At 42.2% G+C, this 18,970-nt stretch overlaps 1 protein-coding gene across 1 annotated transcript in view; it reads right to left on the reverse strand.

Moving 5' to 3' along the window:
* LOC109315207 (kinesin-like protein KIF2A) overlaps nucleotides 1-18,622 on the reverse strand; it is a 20,930-nt gene extending 2,308 nt beyond the window's left edge. Inside the window, exons 1-3 of the mRNA XM_019542803.1 lie at nucleotides 18,460-18,622; nucleotides 2,863-2,993; nucleotides 2,220-2,348 (exon numbers count right to left, since the gene is read on the reverse strand). Coding sequence (XP_019398348.1) covers nucleotides 2,220-2,348; nucleotides 2,863-2,993; nucleotides 18,460-18,622 — 423 coding nt within the window. The remainder of the gene's footprint in view (nucleotides 1-2,219; nucleotides 2,349-2,862; nucleotides 2,994-18,459) is intronic.
* Nucleotides 18,623-18,970: the final 348 nt, after the last annotated feature.

Raw genomic sequence — 18,970 nt, forward strand, 5'->3', positions numbered from 1 at the left:
GTCAGGGCCTCGAAGCGGGTGAAAACCCGCCCTGCCCGCCCCCTCAGGGCACGGGACGGGGCGGCAGGGGAGGGCGGAGGCTCTGCTGCCCCCTCGGGGCCCGGGGGAGCTCTCCAGGAACCGGCCGGATGCCCGGCTGCCCCCCCCCAGCCTGCGGTGGCCCTGGCACTCCCCCGCCCACCGGCTGTGCAGAAGGTAGGGGAGTGTGAGCAAGGAGCGGGTATTGTCACCTGCTTTTCAGCCTTTAAAATCTCCCCGGGGATCCCAGAGCCTGGTCTGCCCTCACTGGAGCAGGGACCGCAGTGTGGCTGCTCCGCTTTGGGAAATCCTGGATCCGCACGATCTGCAGGTGAGAGTGACTATCTTCAGACCTGGCTGGGGAGCCACAGCCCTGTGGCAAGCCCCTGAGGTCCTACCTGTCCTAATGGCCTTGGGAAGTTTTGCCTGGTTCCCATTGATGCCCTTCCCATGGGTTTCTATGGAGCTCTGCCTCTTTCTGTGCAGAGAGCTGGCTTTTCCTCGGTTTGAGAGTTGGGAAACATACACAAATATAAACCTTCTTAAAAAGGGGGCGATGACTGGAAGGAATGATGTGAAGCTTGCGCCATCCTAAGGCCTATTCCTATTTACAAGCTTGGTGCGCCGGTGCCAGGACCGATCACATCTAATTAGATCAGTCACCTTCTGTTAGCTAAAATGACTGACATAAGAGTTTACAGCAGCGATACTTAACATTCAACAAGGCACGGTGGTGTTTGTTTTTGCCCCCCTCTGTAAAAACCACGGCGTAACCCTGCTCAAACACTAGTGCCTTGTGCATTGCAAATTCACATATATGTGTGTTCACCACAGTTGTTTTCCCTTTGCTAATCCTAAAAATCCATTTGTCTTTCCAAAGGGCTACCACAAACGTTCAAGCTTTTTTTTTTGGATATAGATATTGATATAGATATATCTAGACAGATATATCTATATCCCCACTCACCCCAAGCTTCAATGCTTGTTTTAACCCTTTGGAAAAACAAATGGATTTTTAGGATTAGCAAAGGGCAATAATTGTAGTGAATACATATTCCTCCACGAAAGGAGAAGGATTTGACAACATTTTGATAACTGGGAAGGAACAGAAGAAAATATTTTTAATGCCAACTTTTTTATAATATTACTCAGTCATCTAAAAGGTTTCTCTAAATAAAGACTCTCCAACTTCTGCTTACACAGAAAACATTTCAACAGCTTGATTTGTTTAAAGAAAAATGATTGATTTTAGACAGGTTGATTCAAACATTCACTTAAGCTGTCTACAAAAGCAGACACCACAACAATAAGCATTACATGCTTATATATAGAGGTGTGCGGATCTATCAGTCCATATTGTACTGGCACCGATAAAAGAAAGATTGACATGATCGGCAATCTGCTTTTTTTGGCTGAGGTGGCTGATAATGTCTCCAATAAATGCCTCATGCATGCGTGCAGCCGCAGCATGTACAAGGCCAGGAACGCCGCCTGGCAGCCTGGAGAGCAGCCTCCTGCCAGTCTGTGGTGGGGGGCAGTTCGAGGCCCCTGCGGTGAGGGAGGGAGTGGGTGAATGCAGCAGTGGGAGCTGCCCCTGCACTCCCCACCTCGCTTTTGTCCAACTCGGGACTCCAGCCCAGGCTGCCCTTGCCCCTGCCCCACTCCCTCCCTCACTGTGGGGACCTTGATCTGCCCCCCCATGCCCCTTCTCTCCCCCACACCTGCTCCCCACAGCAGACTTACCAGCTGGACACTACTCTCCAATCTGCCAGGCTGCATATTGTCAAATAAAAGTCTTTGATTTCAGCTGCCGATGGCAAAAAGGTCAAAAGGTTAACATAACATATTTCGTCATCATAGTTCCGTATTCAGCCCTTCCCCAGCTTAAATGTAAAATACATGCGCAGTCAATCTCGCATGAAACCTAAGAACACACAAAGTCTGCTCACAGTCATAATTGGCAGTCCTGTAATTATTCAAGCCTGGTGTGTTGTGATTGGCTACCTGAAAACCTTTAATTTTGGAAAGATTTCCGCCTTCTGCGGAGACCTCTACGCACACCCAGGAGACACAGTCAGCGACCTGGCCAGTCGCTGACCCCTTCCCACCTGCGGCAAAAAAATGTCAGGTGTTGTATCCGAATTTTTGTCGACTCGTCCGTTCTCACCAAGAGCTCACGAACGTCTTTAAACCGAAGTTACCTGTACGCTTTGCTGAAAATCTGCACCAAGCAGTTTATGATCTGTGCAACGAAAAAGCATCTGTAAGCTGAACTGAACTTCTCCTTTCTTACTGCGTAACCACGACTTCCTTCCTACGCCGCAACTCTTCTGTGGTGTAAGTAATAATAAATCTTTAACCAAAACGCATTTAAACTCTCTGGCTCCTCTCGCTTTTCCACCTGTATGACCACCGTATCGTACCCGCGTCCAGCTGGTCGTGCCGACCCAAGCTCGCAGGTCAAGGGTGCACCAGTCCTCAGACGCGACACATATCAGCAATCGGAATGGTATCAGGTGATATGGATGGTTAATAAATTGGCCATCGGTACTGGCCCAAAAAATCTTTATCGGTGCACCTCTACTTATGTACAGAAAAAAGTAATGTTATGCCTTTGTATGCAACTGATCGCTTTCAAAGTTCGTTCTGGACTTCTGACTGTGAACTTGAAATACAAATCACCAAGTCTTAATGATTTCCCCCCCCATGCAGTAATTCATAATTTTTTGCACCCATAAAAATGGCATCTCATTACCTTCAATTACAGTGTAGGTATTTTGCATTGGAAAATCTAAAAAAAAAAAAGAAATCTGTATTTGTATTATATTTGGATAGGGAACATACTTTTAAGGGTGGAGGACTCTTTTTTTCTAGCTTATATTCTGAAAAGTTACAGAGATTCACTGTATAGTGGAGCAGTAGACAATGCTCAACTTCCTTTTTCTTTTGAGAGCCACAAATAGATATATTGTGACCTGAAGAACATTAGCCTTCAAACTATTAAATTAGAACATAGCCACAAAACTACTATTGCTTTTATCTGTATCTACTTGACTAAAATCATATTCAAAGGTTTAGGGTTTAAAATGAGTTCAGCTGCACCACCACCCAAAATAAAAATATTGTGCAGAAACACTTTTATAGAGAGAATTAGTTCTTGGATACCATCTGAAAACACCTGCATAACAAGACTGCACTCATTTGTTTCCCAAGATCTTTGTGATAAAAGTCTGTCCACCAGACATTACTAGATAAGGCGGAAGATAAAAGTGAAGATAGAGCAGAGGCATGCTTTTAAAATGCTGTTCAGCTTTCCATGCTAATGTTGGCTTCCTCCATTTTAACCTTAGCAGAAGTTTACCTGTCAAGTCTAGTGGTAAAGATATAGTGGAGTAGCAGATTGATGCAGTATCCCACAAAAGGACCAGAGGGATGCTCTAAAAATCAATCCTAGTGACAAACTGACTTTTCTCTTTCGTGTTTGAGGGCCTTTTTAGAGTCTCAAAGGTCAGTCAAGCTTTTGCTCGGAGAATTTGCTGCTCACTCTTGGACAGGCTTACAGCTTTTACCCATCTGATGCTCCTGTGCGTAGCTACTCTACTGTGCATGAACAATCCTCACAATCATGCCCACTGTCTTACACAAGCAGTTGCAGGATCTGAGCTTCAGATAGCAACACCTTTGTAACACAACCAGGGCACACATTTACCTCATTGATTTACCTTGGTATTTTTTTTTAAACACCTTTATCAATCGTACAAGCATGTAAAGCAGACACACAAGGTCAGGGGGAGGAGGCAGCTTCCTGCAATAGGTGCTGTCATGGTGCCTAGCTACTAAGCAACAGGGAGCAGCTTAAGAAAAAAAAAGTTTAGAGAAATGAACTCAATTCAATTTATCAGAAGTTTGTCTGCAACATTTCAGGCCTTATTCAACAAACTGTTCTGGAGTTAATAAAATATCTGGCTACAATTTAAAGACTAATCTCACTAGAGAGAAACAAACAAAAAGAAAAGCAAAACACATCAAATTAGCTGTTTAATAGCATTGTTATACATTGACACCTAGCAGCTGTTCAGTTCATCTGATCACACCAGGATTCTCTGCTTCCTGGCACATCCAGACAACCTGACGTTGATTTAGCTCTTGAGAACAGAGCTGATTTTCCCACCTCTCTTTGCTAAGTCCTCAAAAATTTCCACTTTCCAATGATACCATAAGCCACTCTACTGAGGGCCTATGTAACCTGTTGCTATTTGGAACAGTTTTCTAAAACGTAAAAATGTGCATGCCTTTGTCACCATGTCTCCTCTCAAAGGGAACTACTTCAATATTTAGCTTATTTACTGGAAATAGTTGATTCACTGTTAAATCACAAGCTTTAAAAAAGGCTAAGCAATGCAATGAATACTTGTAAGTCTTAATGGCCTCTTTTCCATTTTAGTGTGAGAATCAGGCCTGATGTGGACTAACGTTAGGCATCTAAGATCAAAGAGCACTTTCCAAAATGTAGACCTGATACATCATTTTCCCTATCTATCCCATGAAATACTTCTCATAACCCACCTCGGAGGGGAACAGCGGGTATCACTCTAGGGGCACAGACAGAAGTTACGTTTGTTGTGTGATAGGCCCCTGAAAGCACTCTACAGCCGTGCCGTGATACGTGCATGGCTGCAGAGCACTTTTAAAGTGTCCAATCATGTGACAAATTAATCATCAAAAGAGAGATCAGATGAAGGCACTCCACTTTGGAGCGCCTTAGGGAACTTATGTTCCTTAGGATTCATTTGCGGGGGGAGGGCAGGGTTGGGCTGCATCAGTCCAGCCCCAGTCATGCCACAGATATTTCAAGCTCAGAGCCCATGAGGGACTCAGGCAGACTGCTACTGTAGGAAGGGGAGCTGTCCCTTGGCAGCTCTCCCATAGGTCCCAATGGACAGATCCCATTGTAACTGACATAGGAAAGATGCTAATTATAAATATTTGAAAGTCATTTATATTTGTTTTTGCATGCATTGAAGACAACACATTGTTCTTGGTGTAAGAATCTGTCCACTTCTGGTGTCAATTATTTTCATGAAGAGCTGACAACTTACATCAGCTGAGGTGTTGCCCCAATTACTTATGATCATTTGTCCTTTCATTTTTTAAGTATATTTGCATAGGGCTATTTTATAATTCCTCTAAGACATTCAGGCCTGGGACTTATAGGTCAATAATTCACACCTGCTGCATTTAATAGCCCTTGGCCTTCAGCCTTATTTAATAATACACAGCATGTGAGTTATTACACTATAGCTCAACCCCTATGTCTGCTCTCATACATTAAGTTGCTATCTAACTACAGTAGTAATCAGGCATAATTTTTGTGCAAAAAAATTGCGCAAACTTATCCCAGTCAGCATCATTTTTAAAAGTACGTTGCACTTGTCAGTTTGAGGTTGCACTGAAACTTTGACAGAGGTTGGCTGTATCAACTTCTAAAGGAATCAGATATAATCAGGGAAAAACAGGAGCAAATCAATACAACGATCAATAATAGTCACAAAAAAAACTGGGAGCAAAAGAAATCCTCTTATGCATGTGCATAATTTTAAGCACATGCATAATTCCTTCTGAAGTCAAGAGAACTAAGCACATGCAAAAATGCTTTCCTGAATCAGGATCCAAGAGAGGGAGGCATTTCAGCATAATTCCTGTTTTTCAGGACTTTGAAGTAGCAGCTCGATCTGCCTTTTCACCTAATATCATACATGCTCTGCCCTGGTGGCTATCATGGCTACTCTTCTCTGTTCCACTAAAGCAGAGAGGGAAACCTCAGTAGGTGTGCTAATACTCTGAGGCTCCAGTCAGTGTCTAAAAATGCTATATTGGACTATAAACCGAGAATTTTAAAAAGGAATTTGTAAGGCTGAAAGCAAGGTCAGGGTCATGGAGAGACTCTTGCCTATAGGCATTACTCCTGATTAGGGGTGTGCGAAGCCCTATTCAATTCAGGGCCCTATTCAATTCAGATTTGGATTTGGTCGAATCAGGCATAGTGATTTGATTCGTTGATTCAGATCACTGTCCCTAATTCAATTCGGCTGAATCTAAATCTGAAGATTAGATGCTAAATCGGAGAATAAGCGATTCGGACACAGGCACAGTTTTAAAAGTTTTTTTCTACATACCTCGTGGTAGCAGGCACGGCTTGTGAATGCTGCTGTGGTGGGACAGATGGAAGGTCCCACAGGAGCATGGAGGGGCCCTCTATGTGCTTGACGGTGAACCCAGAAGTGGACCAGAAGCACTTCCAGTCTACTTCTGAGCCTGCCAGGCCCTCCCCCCCCAGACCCAGGAAGCACCAGTCACCCAGTTGGGGGTGGGGTGGGGGGGAGGCACATAGGCGGTCCCCCAGCAGACCTGGAAGTGGACCAGAAGTGCTTCCGGTCCACTTCTGGGTCTTCTGCCAAGTGCGCTGGGGAGCCCCCCACGCTTCTGTGGGACACTCCATGCGCCCCAGCATTGCAGCCGTCACGAGCCACCTGCTACCTAGAGGTACGTAGAGAAAACATTTAAAGCTGTGTCTATGTCTGAATCGCTGAATCTTTCCAAATCTCTCCGACTTGATTCAGAGGGTTCTGATTCAATCAGGAGAGATTAAAGGGTCCTCTGATTCGATTTGGATTCAGCGATTCAGCCACCGAATCAGGGACCAAATCGAATTGGGGACTGAAGCTTTGTACAGCCCTACTCCTGATCATTTACTGATTTGTATTTTAGTAATACTTAAGGGCCTCAAGTCAGGACTGACGTTTTCCATTGTGCCAGGCTCTGTATAAACACTTCTGAAAAGAGACAGTCTGGTCTAAGGAGTTCACAGCCAGGATTATCAGAGAACATAACAGATTGATGAAAAGGATGTGGGAGGCAGGGAAGGAAGAGAGCCGTCTCTTGAGAAGAGCATGGAGCTGTCTCTGAATCAGACTTTCAGCATTTTGTTTATCTGCGAAGAAATCCCAGACTGGACTCTGGCACAGTTCCCAAAAATAGTGCAGTGGGTTCACCGGCACAGAAAGCCTGATCCCTCATTCTCTCCAGATGATTTTTAAAAACGTCTTGTCACATGATGAGGAAGAACCCAAGTGATGTGGAAACTCGCTACTGGTCACCAGAGAGTGGAAGGATATGCTGCAGCAATGGTATAACATGCAGCTTGTCATAAGGAGATGCTCTGCTATTCTTAGAATATAAGGAGAGGCTCACATTTCTTCTATCATTTTCTGCTACAGTTGCATCTAGCTGTCATTTTACCCCAGAAAATGAATGAAAAGCTTCAGTGACAGTGACCCGTATTAATGCAATCAGTCCTTCACACAAAAACCACAGTGATGAGCCTTAACAAAGTTATACTAATGGTGGTGATGATATTTTGCACTTAGGTCTTCATCAGAGCTGTACGGGTACAGGGACCTACCCACATAAAATCGTACAGTAGTGAAATCCTAGTTACAACTGTCTGAAAATAGGGATTGATAATGGAAGCAATTACTTGCCTTTAACGACACCAGCATAGATGGGTGCTACCACATTAAGGAGCATGCGTTTCTCAGAAAAATGGGATATTGGCCAAATTCATGGAATGATAATAGAGCTATATTGAGCCTCTCTGAGTAATGGAAAACAAGTTTAATTCATCTTCTGAAGTAATAAAAAACCCAAATAAGATAATTATCGGTGCCATTATAGAAGGGAAGATAAATTCAGGCAAACCCAATGAAAACTGCACATTACAATGAGTTACAAAAAAATGAAAGCAATATATTTTCTACTCAATGTTTTTATGAGATGCAGTCAATTTTTATTATTATGTATTAACTAGCCTCTTACTGGCAGAGAGTAGTATTTAAAATTAATGTTACTAATCCAAAAATCAGAGAGTGGATACTGCTAATTCAAACAACAATTTATTTGGGTCCAATTCACTTCATAGTTAGAAACATTGTATTAATGTTTAATACATAGGAGGAAGCTGTTGGCAAAATCTCTTCTAATTGCTCCATCTCTTTGACTGCTCACCATTGGCTATAAATGTAAGCAGAGATGTACATAAATGCACAGAGATATACTTTACAGAAGTTTGATAATACTCATTACAAAGTTGTCTATTCAGTTACTTTATTTTGAAAACAGTAATTAAAACAAGCTTTTAATTGCACTGACAACTATAGGCATGGAGTTTCTCTGATGTTCCTCTCCTTCTGTAAGATTATTTAGTCACCCTATATTTTGCAGTTCAGAACTGGAGTCTGTCTCAGAACAATTTATATCTTTTTTTTTTTTTTTTTTGAGTTAAGCCAACCTTTGGCTGCACTAGAAAAAGTGCCTCAATTTTTCCGAACTCTGAGTATTTGGCAAGTCCACAGAAATCAGTGGAAGCTGCAGTTGTTAATCAGTTCTGAAAAAAACAAAATCACATCACTATTTAGGGGCCTAACTTAGGGCAACAAGCTCTGAAAGGCGAGACAGGTAAGAATGTTTTCTTGAAACTGACTGAAGTCTCCTCATGTCAGTTTCTGAGAAACTAGGACAGACATTTTACTACCAACTCATCCACCAATTATTTCTAATCTTGAATCAAGATGATTGATTTAAGTTTTATGAACAGCATATGCAGCCATTCTAAGTTTGGATAAAAAAAATTACAAGGACTATCAGTCCTCATGCTCCAGTATATAATCTGAAGACTGTTTAAAATTAATAAATTGCTCCCAAATAATAATATAGCATAAGTATAGTAAGCTTGTGTGAATAGGGAAGTATTTGACTCGGATTCAGATTCGGCCGATTTGGAGGACAGTGATTCAATTCAGAGATTCACATCGCTGTCCTGAATTGATTCAGCTGAATCGGCTTCAGAAGATTCGGCGTTGATTTGGAGAGGTTTGGAGATTTTGGCCATAGACTAGAATGGGGAATCACTGAAATACCTATAACATTGTCATTTTTTGGCAGATTTGGATGAAAACAGCACAGATGGTAGCCCCTTCTGAGGGCATGAGGACTGCCAAGTTTCAAAGAGATAGGTGCAGGGTTTTCTGAGAACCTGTACCTCAAAATGCTGAAAACAAAACCCATGTCACTTGTGTGTGTTAAAGCAGATTTGGATTAAACCAGCAGGGATGGTAGCCTGTAATGGGTTAGATCTCCACCTGCCCACCTGTTTCTGGGCCAGCCGCCTGCCCCTCTTTTGCTCAGGCCAAAACAGCTCCCAAAAGGGACAGAAAGGCTGCAGGCAGAGGCTTATGTGCTGTTTCTACATCCCTCCCCCAGAGCCCTGTGATTGGAAGGGGACTCAGGGAAAGATCACAGTCACTGGCCAGCTACAGATGTCAGTCATTCCCCCCTGCTCCTCCTCCCTCTTCTCAGTTTCTGTTCTCCTGAAAGACTGCCTTCCAAATCCCCAAATCTTTTCTGAATCAATTCAGAGGCTCCAGATTGATTCAGAGGATTTTTTTGGTCTCCCGAGTCAGTTCGAATTCAATGATTCAGCCTCTGAATCAGGCTGAATCTTCTCTGAATCGAATTGGCAACTGAAGCGTCGCACACCGCTAAAGCAGAGTATGTGAACTTATTTTCATGGAAGATGGGGAACAGCTTCCTATCTAAGATGCAAAGTTTATTTAAGAAACATCTGGGTAAGGAACTAAGTCACGATACTTGTTTTACTGTTTCCCATCTCAAACAGCCGAACATGTTAGAGAGGAGCCATAATCCAGAGTATGAACTCAGAGTCTTCTTGGAGTGATCAAAATTACTAGATTCATCTGCCTGTATAATGTAGAATGGCAATAATTTTGAACATGGGAGTTAGATGGTTGTGAATTCTAATTCTGGCAGTGCCTCAGAGCAGCTAAGTGATCTTGGACAAGCCATTTAATCTCTCTGCCTCAATTTTCCCATCTATAAAAAAACAACCTATTTCCTAGGGCCTCTGTAAGCATTTATAATAAATGCTATCATTGTAGGTACTAACTGTGGCGACCAAGTTGCCTTGTCACAGTCTGGGCTGACACGATTGGACAGGTGGGGGCTAGCGGTGAGGAGTCAGGTGGTCAATACTTGTATGGTTGCAAAAAAACCCCAACCCTTTTATTTCCTTTTACTTACACCACTAGGTAACAGTAGTGTAGTGCAGGTCAGGCTTGGTTACAACAACAACAGTAAACGAAGACAATTGGGTGTCAGGGTCAGAGAGACGACGGTGGCGGATGACCGAGTTAGTCAAAATAAAGTCGAGCATGCGTGAGGATTTGGTACACTGGGACACGATGGTGGCGGGGAGACAATCACAAGTGGCCAGCCTGTGAGGTAGCTCTGGGCTCCGGCGATCCAGGTTTCTGTGAGAGCTGGTCTCCTCAGAACCAGGGTCCTCTGAGAACCAGTCTCCGCTCTCTGGTTTTCCTGAGCTGGTCTCCGCTTTGGGCGGAAACTCGCTGGCTTAAATACTTCTCTTTTTGGAAAGTTCTAGTCAGATTACATAATGCCTAGTACACGACTGGGCATGCGTGCTTTGCCAGTTCAAATTACCTCACTCAAATCACATACTGACCATGTGTGGGGCATGTTTGGACATGTGTACTGGCTTTCTGGGGTTTTTCCACTTGCATGCTCGCACTAGTTTCTTTTAACTCTGTGTTATCAGCATCCTTTTCAATTCTGGTTCAGACACTAATAATTACATTTTATTTAAATTAGCATGCACCAAAAGTACATAGTCCAATACATTGCTATCTTCTGGGAACTTCTATTTTAAATCTGTTCAACAGCTATAGAAGAATTTTTAAGGGGCTGAATATTAAGCCTCCCTCTTAGTCTTCTAGTGCTTTCTGTTATATCAGGAAAAGCCTGTAGATTCAATTCTCCTCTCTGATTGCCATTAATGCTCCATCAGCTCTTGTAGCACTAAGGGCTTTGTCACACATCTGCTTGCAACAGTTGCAAATCATTGGGAGGTTGTGATATATTAAAGTTAGTACCTGCTAGGAGTTAACCCTTACCTGACAGGGAACGAATTTGCAACCCCACTTAACACATGCTATACCACTTCAGCATGTATCTGCTTGGATTTTAAGTGCACTTACTGAGTGTGAAGTTGAATGTGTGACATCAGCATAAGAGTCCTTACTAGCATGTCTGCCAGTACTAAGGGTAAATGCGCCAATAGGTCTTAGGGTCAGTGAAAAGCAGGCACAAGTATGGGATCTTGTACACGGGGTACTCCCATGCTCTAGTACAGGTTTGTCAAACATACAGACCACAGGTTAGATCCTGTCCACGGAGCCATATGATTTGGCCCAGGGGTTGCTGGACCAACCCCATGTGCCATGTGCTGCATGCAGTGTGCACGCTGGGTCTGGCGCCATGCACCCTGCACGCAGCATAGGGGGGTGATCTAGGGTGTGTGCTTCATGCCATGGTTATGCAAACCTTCAGACCAGGCTGCACTGGCCAATGACCCTCATCCAGCCCATGGAGCCGGAAGAGTTAGACATCCTGCTCTAGCATAAACTGAGGCTACACATGGAATAAATTGTATAAATAGTGGCAATTATTTAGGTGCACTTGTACCTTCCCTTGGATGTGATATCTGGCCAACTCAGCTTTTTGCATAAAAGTCACTCTTTAATGGCAGCAATTAGCCCAACATCCTTCTCCCTCTTGCTCTCCCACCCCCTCTCCAGTCAAGCTGTACTTTCTGTGAATGATGCCTTAGTTCCTTGTCCTGTGTATATATTTAGTATTTCCTTCTCAAGTGGTGTTGATTTGGCACCATTCCTTGGCCTGCATTCATGTTCTAATAAAACAAACACCACACACAGCTTCTGTCTTAAAGCTTTGTACACGTTTTTGGTGTTTGTCATTTGGATATCATTCAGAATAATAGTTTGCATTTACTTTGCTCTGTCATTATATGTCTAGGTGGGTGCATCTTGATGCAAAAAAAAAAGGTAGAACCTGCCCCAAAGGACCTATTTTTGCATGGTGCGCTGCATCTTGTCTCAACCACTCAGGTCCAAATCTATGTGCTTTCAAGCACATAAAAACTTGGAGAAGTTCCTAGTGGGATTTACAAAAGTACCACTACAACTTAAGTGCCTAATTCAATGGGCATTAGGTGCCTGACTGATTTGGACACTGCTGTATATCCCAATAGGTATATAGCTGCATCTTCAGGGGCCCCAAAACCTTAGTAATTGTCTCTCAGCATTCTCAAGACCTATTACATCAACAGGAATTGAAGGTATGTGTTTCTGTGTGGCATAAGACCATCAGCTACCAAGAAATACCTTTTAGTTTCTCTATATTTTATAATAGCAGTACAGTGGCTACAAGCTAATTCTACTGGAAGGTGTAGTATATTCATGGTAATGGTAGTGCGTTCTAACATAATAATGTAGTAAATAACTCATTTTCACACAGCAGCCCCCCCCAAATCTGCAAACATGGATTTTTTGAAAGTTTGCCAAATTATTCCTAACTGTTATATATTGAACAATAAAAAAACTTGCTTTCTTGTGTTTTTTCTCTCTACATCCTTGTTGTGTTTATGTACCTGCTTGCAGAACCATCTCATACATAATGCAGTGCAATAAACGGAGGCATCCAATGGCTGTACAGCCTTGCCCATGTGTAAATAGCAGCAGCAATCCATTACTTACAATGTATCCTTCAAATGCAATTCAAGTTTGACAAACATTAAACAATTTGAACAGACCATAGAAACCAATGTTTCCTCTGAGTGCCTTTTAGGAAGCTCATCATCAAGCCGCTTTTTGAAAACGCTGGGAGGAATTAATGATTTCCTTAAGGTAAATCACTGTGTGCTGAAATGGCACTCAGGTACACTGTTCTGCATTTTCTTTGGTAAGAGATAATGTGATTTCACAATTCAGATGTCTGTCTTTTTCTTAAGGCCTTCTCAAATGTAAACACTTGCTGAATCGGTACCCAAATGCAGTTTAATTAGGGCCTTGCTACACGGTAGTTGTGGGTGCCTCCTGGAGCATGTAACAAAATGGTCAAATGTGGTATAGAGACATGAGAAGAGGAACAACACTTGAAACTAGTTTTAAGCACTCATTAGGCAGCTCAAAGTTATGCCACTCCACAGCAGGAATATCTCCAATTGATGTTACCCAGCTCACGTTACGCTGAAGGCCTTGTTACATGTTATGCTGTAAGCCGCACAAATGTTAATTGGCTTAGTGTTGTTCATCTTACGACTTAAGGCAAAAAAACATCTCTGACTGGTCTTCACCTGCATAGCTGTGATTTGCCACTAGAGGCTTGGTGAACAGGGGCAGGACTAAGAGCCTATGTAGAAAGGGGCCCGATCCTTTTTTCTCTGGAGTGCTGCCCTGCATTGCCACTGGGTGGGCTGCCAGCCAGCCAGGTGCCACCTGAGCTCCTAGGAGCCTGAATGTGGGGGGACAGACTCTGGAGAAAAAAAGAACTGGGCCCCTTGGAGTTCAGGTAGCAGGCCACCAGCCCAGGTAGGGATGGTCCGGAAGGGGCTGGCTTCAGAGAAAAAAAAAAGGATCAGGCCCCTTGAAGCTTAGGCTGCCTGCCCCCCACTGCTGCAGCTGCTGCTTTCTTCTTTCCTCTTTTTTATTTTGAATGGCTATTACTCATAACCAATACCGAACAGATTTTTTTCTGAAGGATCCTTGCTGGAAACTCTACCAGTGGTTTTGGAGTCTTAATGTTTAATCATACCTACAGCAAGCCTACAGACACTTCATTTCAAGAAGAGTGAGGCCTTCTCAGTTCTTTCAAAGAATGCCTGTCAACTCTTACTTGGAAGAGTTCAAGGCTCTGGATCCTGAGTGGAGGGGACACTTCCCTTGCAGCCCTGATTGATGTGTCTAGACTGCAGAGAGAGGCTCGAATATGGACCCACCTTTGTGCTTAGCAGCATGTTGTATTGGGAAGCTCTAGGGTGATTCCTGCTCAGCATATGGGATTTTCCGTATGCTTTACACTACAGGGAGCTCTCTCCATGTGCTGTACAGGGAGCCTGAGCACCAGAGTTTCAGATAACACTATGGGGTTCAGGCACCTAAAATTTATGCACTACCACACAAATTTGTAGGCATCTAAGTCTTTTATTAGATCTGGCTTGGCCTGGATACATTTTCTTACAAAGGGTGAAAAACAATCTGGTTCCTGTCATTGCAAAACTAGTACATAGGGAAATCAGACTGGGCTATATGGGAGAAGGCAAGGACAAGAGAAAACTAAGTAAGGTGGGAATAATCCAAAACATCTTATATGAGGACTTGTGTGTTGCAAATTTTTTACAGTCCCAATTCAGTAATGCTTAAGCACAGTCTTAATTGCTTTGCTGAATTTGGTCCTGTGTTGCTGGTACGTGCGTTTCTCTTACCACCTAGCAATGAAGAGGAGTCGCACAGCACTCAATATAAAACATCACCTGCCAGCAAAAGGATCTTTAGGATTAACTCTATGATGCAGTAGTGTCTCTACCACGGTATTTGTAACATTTCAAATTATTATCTTTTTAATTAATAGTTGAAAGATATGAAAGGGCCTAATTGTATTGTATAATAATGATGTCAAATTATAGACATGAAAATTAAAATTTGGTTGCTCTAATATTCTGTTTCAGAATGTGGAAATAGAGTTGGTGTTTTACCAATAAATGTTTCTCAGTTGTTATGTTTTTAAATAGAATGACAAAATGTAGGTTCACAGTGTTAATTTAAGTGCTTCTGTATCCATTTGGAATTACACCGTAAAAGCAGACTGTTCACCACGATACTAGTAACAGAGCAGCAGCCCTTTGTTAAAACTCACTCCAAAAATAATATTTTACCGAATTATTCTGGTTTGAGCTGTGCTTTGTATAGGGCTTTGAATGCAAACAGCCCAGGCCCCTTTCCTCTGTTTAAAAATGGCCGTGGGATGCCTTATCTGATCCTCGATCAATGAGGTTTAGATAAAGCTCCCATGGCCATTTAAAAATGTGTGGGGGCTTAATACATGTGACACTGCGGTGGCACTGGAGCATTCTAATTAGAACGTGGAGTAGACTTGATTAATTGCATCTGCTCCATCGCATTCTAATTAGAAAACAAAGGAGCACGTGTATAGGCAGCCACACATGCTATTTATTGAAGTAGCTGTCAAGGTCATTCAAAGCAATATCCTATCCAGTATAAGGCATATACAGATTTGGGAATGCCGTTCTCAACGTCTACCTTAGCAAGTAAATGAATCTGCATTTTCCCCTGCCAGAAAGCTATGCAAGAGCAGGACGTTGGTAAACACAGCAGATCAAATCCAAAACAAAATCATACAAACCCACCTATTTCTGTGCAACATTGATCCCCAAACTTTCCTCATTGTTGAGAAGAGAATCTTTCAAATTCAGCCAAAAAGACATTATAGGAACTCACACTACTATCGGGTATCTTCAGGTCTCCTGTGATGTGCCAATCTTCTAAGCAGGGAATGCAGATGGAAAGTGAATCTCCCATGGCCAGTGGAGCAGACAGTTGTTGTAGGAGGCTGTGCGTGCCAAGAATTAAGGCCATTAGATGCAACGCTGAATGCTAGTGGGACAGGAGGCCTCTACAAACCAAGCTCATTGCTTTGATACCAAAACATCTCATACATATGTTGGCACCAAAGTGCTTCACAGAGAATGAGACTAACCTTTGTGCAGAAGGTGGAACAAAACCTTTGCATGATTCAAATCCAATTTAAGTCTTGTCCCAACCCCTCAAATTAATGAATTAATAGTTGAATAGCTCTATGTTAGTTGTACAAAACTGATACTAAGAACTAAGCATTAATTACATTTAGCGTCACCGTGTGCATTCAGACACGCATGTGAGAAAATAGAGTTACTACACTGAGGCATTGGGAAGGGCCCAGTTTTGAGCCTGCTCATCAATACCAGTCTATCAGCTTCAGCAGAATTGCTCTTAAATTACTCCATTTCAAGAGGAGAACTACGTCCATATATTAGATACACATATTCTGACCCATAATTCAGATTTTGCCATTACATTCTCAATAATTCTGATTAGCTGATTTACTAAGTAAAAGACTAAAAACATCCAGTTGTATTGCATGACCTTCAATATCATCTGACACCTTGCTGTAACTAATACCTAATGAGCAGTAATGCTCTCAGGATAACGCTGCAGTCCATTTTTATGTGTTAAAAGGACAATGAGCACTCAAGTGACTTTGCCTGCATCTTCTCTCAGTGAAAGCCTCCCTAAGGTTTTCGCTGACAGCTCTACACAAACCAAACAGCTTTGGCAGAAAACACCATTTAGCTTGAGTGAATGGGTGGCGTGTGTGGATGAGGTAGAGATTAGGGAGAAACAAATGGCAATCTGAATTAACTCTGAAGTAAAGAATTATGCTAGCAGCATACATGGTAGAAGGCAAGGAGCCTTGGGAAATATTAAGCACCCATGATTTAATGGCTTTGGGACGTGGGACTATCATCTTTTAATTCCTGATGTTCAGCATGCTTTTACACTGTGTACGGGTGGAAGAGATCAGTGCACATTTTTAAGTTACATTTTTCCTGGCTGTTGAGTAGCAAAACTTTGTGAACAGAACAAATGCAATCATCCAGAGAGATGCAAGAATGCATGGCACAATGTATTTCAGCTCCTAAGTAGTGTGAATAGCATAAACAACCATGTGCTCTCTCTGGTTCCCATGGTCTATTTTTTTTTAATACAAAAATTCCCTATGCTGCTCTACAAGATTTTTCTATAAAGCAGATCAACTACTTGTCAAGGGTTTGTGTTTTTTTTTAAAGATGCTTTCCCAAAATACAACAAAGACACAACTATAAAGATGTAAACAGAATAATATTGGGATTTTTCTTTCCTGCTGCAACTTCATTGTTTCCAAAGAATTTACACCTTTGCACATTTTCCAGTCATGGAAGTAATAGAGAAGGGAGGAAAATCAATGGAGATCAAGTGCTCTATTAATATTTTACTATCAAGTATTTGATGCCAAGTTAAATCATACACAAAGATATATTAATAAGAATTACACAATATTCCATAAAGGTTACAAAATGAAATATAAAACAGTGGGTCAGCGTAAACCCACACTTGCATATTCAGACTCCAAGAGTTACTACTATTTATGGAAGGAGAGTTTCCTAATGAAGATTCAGTTTTAGAAGTTTCTGAATCCTCTGGCCGCAATCTGGCAAACCACTTAATCACGTGCTAAAATTTAAGCATGTCAAAAGGCCTACTAGAGGGAAAATTGGAAGCATTATGAATAAATATATTTCCCATTTCAGTTAATCACATGATATCTTAAGTCACCATCTTAAGACTTAATTAGCCATCAGTGAGAATTCATTTCTTCCAGCATGGCTGTTTCGTTTTTCCACAAAAGTAACTAATTTTTCACTATTGCTATAGAATTGCTAGAAACCTTTAAGGCCAGGAACAGAAGTTTCACATAAACCGGTATAAATTATTGGAAACCAGTTCAAATCTGCAACACAACAGAAGTGCAGTGCACATAAACTGCTTTCAAAATGGCCCAAACCCATTTAAGATCAATCTGGATCTATGCATCTGACTGAGCTGATTAAGGTCAAATCTGCTTACTGCACTTCTGTCCCGGATCCCCCCCAGGTTCAAGCTGTCCGCTCCAGCTGAGCAGGGACATGTGCTGTATCGCCCCCCTGGCATCTGGGCAGGGCCACTGCAGGCATGTAGCTGCATTTCTGGAATGAAACATGAATGTTTGTTCACTTGCTTATTGGTCCAATCTACACAGCTTAAATTAGCCTGCGCACGTTGAACTGATTCAGCCTCAGGCTTTTTGACTGTCTGCATTTAGCCTAAAATGTTAAATTGATTTACAGAACAAAACAGCACCTAATGCAATGCAGGATTCCAGCAGCCTCAGCCACAAGGCCAACAGCTGGTTGAATTAAATCCTGGACTTGTTTTTCTCCCTTGGAACCTGTATATACTCTTGGCTGCTTTTAATTGTGTTCTAATTAAAAGCCTTGACAATGGCCTTTAAGGATTCCCCAGGAATCCTTTTAAATGGAAAAGGGAGGGGAGATCAGGGAGGCACAGATTTACTGAAGGAACTGTCTTTTCCAGTATGCATTCCCTTCCCATCCACAACCCGGGCCTTTTATCATCCTTTTCGTCTTTTCAAACAGATTTGTTAAGACATACCTTCAGATAGAATAAAAAAAAGGAAGGAGCACAAGATTGTCATAATGTTTTAATGTGCTTCTATGGATTGCCTTGTGCTGCTCAGCAAAAGGATTTCATCACATTTGGGCCTGTATACGCTGCATGGAGTGTAACTATTTTGAGGCTATTTAAAAAAAACAATCATGAGCCAGAAGTCACTTACCTGGGAAATTCTCTTTGAAGGCCATATAAAAAGATATGGCAGATAAATGCTTGCAGGTGGCTTGTTGGTAAACTCCCAGATGACGCATGATAGTTTCAAAGAGTAACTGAGTCCCCAGTTCCTTTGCAGCAAACTTTGGGAGATCTATAAGAACCTGATGCATCTTGAATTCAGTTCCCTATATCCAGTGCAAATAACTTAAAACCCACGGTTCGGCTGTATCTCTTGCTTTGTACAGGGTCATCAACAGAGTTCAGAAATACAGTGCCTCATTACCTTAACAAGTGAGTCAATCTTTTTTCCTACTTTCTTTTTGCCTTTTTTCCAAGTTAAAACAACTGGAAGCTGCATCTATTTCTGGTAACAAGTGATCCCATTCTCAATAGCACACGCTGAATTTTGTTGTGCATCATTTCCCCCTGTGGTTTCTCTTTTACACTGCAAGCTTTATGGAGGAAAATTATTTCCTCTAGCTTTTTCATAGTACACACTAGTATAAGCAAAAAGCAGC

The sequence above is a fragment of the Crocodylus porosus genome, unplaced genomic scaffold, assembly GCF_001723895.1.
Source record: "Crocodylus porosus isolate Cpor-Errol unplaced genomic scaffold, CroPor_comp1, whole genome shotgun sequence".
In the NCBI taxonomy this organism is placed as follows: domain Eukaryota; kingdom Metazoa; phylum Chordata; order Crocodylia; family Crocodylidae; genus Crocodylus; species Crocodylus porosus.